Raw genomic sequence first — 2808 nt, forward strand, 5'->3', positions numbered from 1 at the left:
CCTCCTCCTCCTCCTCCACCTCTTCGTCCTCCTCCGTCAGCAAGAACGGGAGTCCCCGGCTGAAGAGGGTGCAGTTTGCGGACTCCGTGGGCCTGCCTCTGACTGAGGTGAGGGTGTTCGCGTGCGAGCCGTCCGTCGAGGCCCTCCAGCGCTGCCCCTTGGCGATGAAGAGGGCTCAGTGCCCCTTGGCGTCGGGCCTCTGCTCCGGGAGATGCCCCCTGCACCAGTCCATGCCCGCGTCCCCGCAGCCTTGCACAGACTACCCAGGGTTCCGAGGAACGGCGAGAGCTCAGGAGCGACCGCTGTTTTCCATGCACAACGACACCTTGCGCCGGAACGCCACCTTCCAGAAGCCTCTGCCGTATGGACTACAAAAGGCAGGCCACACACAGGCTAATGCACACCTGCTTGCCCCAGCACATGGACCACCTAAGGGATACACACACACCACAGCACCAACACAGAGCCCAGAACTCACACACGGTACCATGCGCATACAGAACCTAGAACTCACACACGGTACCATGCGCACACAGAGCCCAGAACTCACACACAGTTCCATGCGCACACAGAGCCCAGAACTCACACACGCTACCATGCGTACACAGAACCCAGAGCTCACACACGGTACCATGCGCACACAGAACCTAGAACTCACACACGGTACCATGCGCACACAGAACCCAGAGCTCACACACGCTACCATGCGCACACAGAACCAAGAGCTCACACACGGTACCATGCGCACACATAACCAAGAGCTCACACGCGGTACCATGCGCACACAGAACCTAGAACTCACAAACAGTTCCATGCGCACACAGAACCCAGAACTCACACACGGTACCATGCGCACACAGACATCAGAGCACACGCACCCTGCAACACACACGATGCTCAAAGCGCACCCACAACAGCCCCTCACACACACACTCCCTAAAGGACTCACTCACACACACACACACGCACACACACACACTCACTCTCCGCCCATGTGCCGTCGTCCCCCCAGCTGTGGTCACTCCGTCATGGCGTCTCGGCAGCAGCCGGTTTCTTGGCAGCGCAGCCGGTCACCCCTGCCCCCGCCGGACTCTCCTCCCCGCGTCCACAAGCTCCCGGGGCAGAGCTGGTCATGGCAGAAGGGCATGGCTGTCCACTGACGAGCGAGCCGACCCACACGCTATGCCCGCGTGTCAGTACCAGCTGGACCCAGACCAGTTCAAGATCGGACGTTGTCTCCCGCCAATCATGCGGATACAGTGTGTGCACTGACACAGGGTCTGTGTGAGGGACAGTTGGGGTAGACGACCTTACGTTGTGTGTAACTTTGGGTGCACGGTTGGCTTGGAACTACTTCAGAGGGAGAGACTGGTCCTCTAGCCACAAAGTTTCTTTCACGCGGACCGTGTCACGTCTGAAACCCGGGGGAGAATGAAACTCTGAACTGTTCCTAAAGAACAGTTCCTAAAGAGCAGTTCAGCCCTGTCGCGAACTGTTCCTAATGAGGCTCCAGTAAGCTGTTTCAGAGCAGGTTCACCTCTTCTGAACTTCAGGCAGAGCTGTCCCTGCCCTGTTTCCCAGGCCTGCTCAGATCTGTGTTACATAACTTGATTGGCCTTGTTTTGAAATGCGGAAACTTTGCCACTCAAACAAACACACACACTGCAGCTACCGCTCGCACTGGGTGGTAGCGATGTGTGTGTGTGTGTGTGTGAGAGAGAGAGAGAGACAGAATGTTTTAGTATAATGCACTATCCCAACCAACAGTGTTAAGTGCGTGTGTGTGTGAGAGAGAGAGAGAGAGAGAGAGAGAGAGAGCTGTAGTTGTACTATAGATACTGTACATATTATGTATTTTTCAACACAGTACAGCAGTGTGATGATTTAATGTGTGTCTTGTTAACTATTTAATGTATTTATAATTTATATGTTATTTTTATTTGGATTGCACTGCATTTTTTAGGAACAACTGCTTTGTTTCAACTGCACAGAAAGTCATTTGCTCAACTGAATGTGAAACACTTGTGAATAAACATGTGAAAAGGTCACTCCAAGGTCACTCCGTCTCCTCTGTCTGCTTCTGCACTTGTAGTGGGCAGCAGCGCCAAAGATCATTAAGGGCAGCGCAAGATACTTCACTTGAGAAGCCACTTCCTGGAACCCGAATCGCAAGAGAAGGGGGGGGGGGGGGGGGGGCAAAATCCCCCTTTATGCATAGCTGTTCCATTGAAGTCTATGGGCATGACACACCCCTTCATGCAGAGGAAGTGATCCCCTTTTTGCGTGTTGGGTTAGCATATGGTAGCTAGTGGTGCTAGCATACTGAAAAGTTGTGGGTTCAATTCCCGGCTGCCACCGCTGTGCCCTTCCAAGGCATCTGATCTACAGTAGTTAGTCCGGGGATGTAATCCCTTGTCATATAATTGACATAATTATGTAAGACACTTTGCATGAAAAGTATCTGCTAAATGAACACAATTTTGAATAAACACAGTGCATATACATTTAATTTAGAATTGAGTTTACTTTTAAAACAAAACACTTTTGATGCTATTGTAATGTTTATTGTTTAATGGATAAAAGTGTGTGAACATACTGTAGATCAGCATGACCATAACACACCCACACTTTAAAAACAAATTCTGTGCTGTAAAGGTGTAAGATGATGTGAGACATTCCTAGTCTTTCAGATCAGGGCCTATTAAAGGGAGAGTCTGAGCTTCACAGTGAACATTGTGTTCCCAGAGCATATAATGGAATTAGACCAAGAACAAGACTGGCATGCTCTAACAGGTCAGTCACTAAGTA

At 51.2% G+C, this 2808-nt stretch overlaps 1 protein-coding gene across 1 annotated transcript in view; it reads left to right on the top strand.

The window, feature by feature from the left end:
• LOC134101483 (uncharacterized) overlaps positions 1–2048 on the top strand; it is a 2865-nt gene extending 817 nt beyond the window's left edge. Inside the window, exon 3 of the mRNA XM_062555202.1 lies at positions 1–2048. This exon is cut by the window's left edge and continues 266 nt beyond it. Within this exon, the coding sequence (XP_062411186.1) occupies positions 1–1160 (1160 nt within the window). The 3' untranslated portion in view covers positions 1161–2048.
• The last annotated feature ends 760 nt before the right edge of the window (positions 2049–2808 follow it).

Source organism: Sardina pilchardus, chromosome 14 (assembly GCF_963854185.1).
Source record: "Sardina pilchardus chromosome 14, fSarPil1.1, whole genome shotgun sequence".
NCBI lineage: Eukaryota > Metazoa > Chordata > Actinopteri > Clupeiformes > Clupeidae > Sardina > Sardina pilchardus.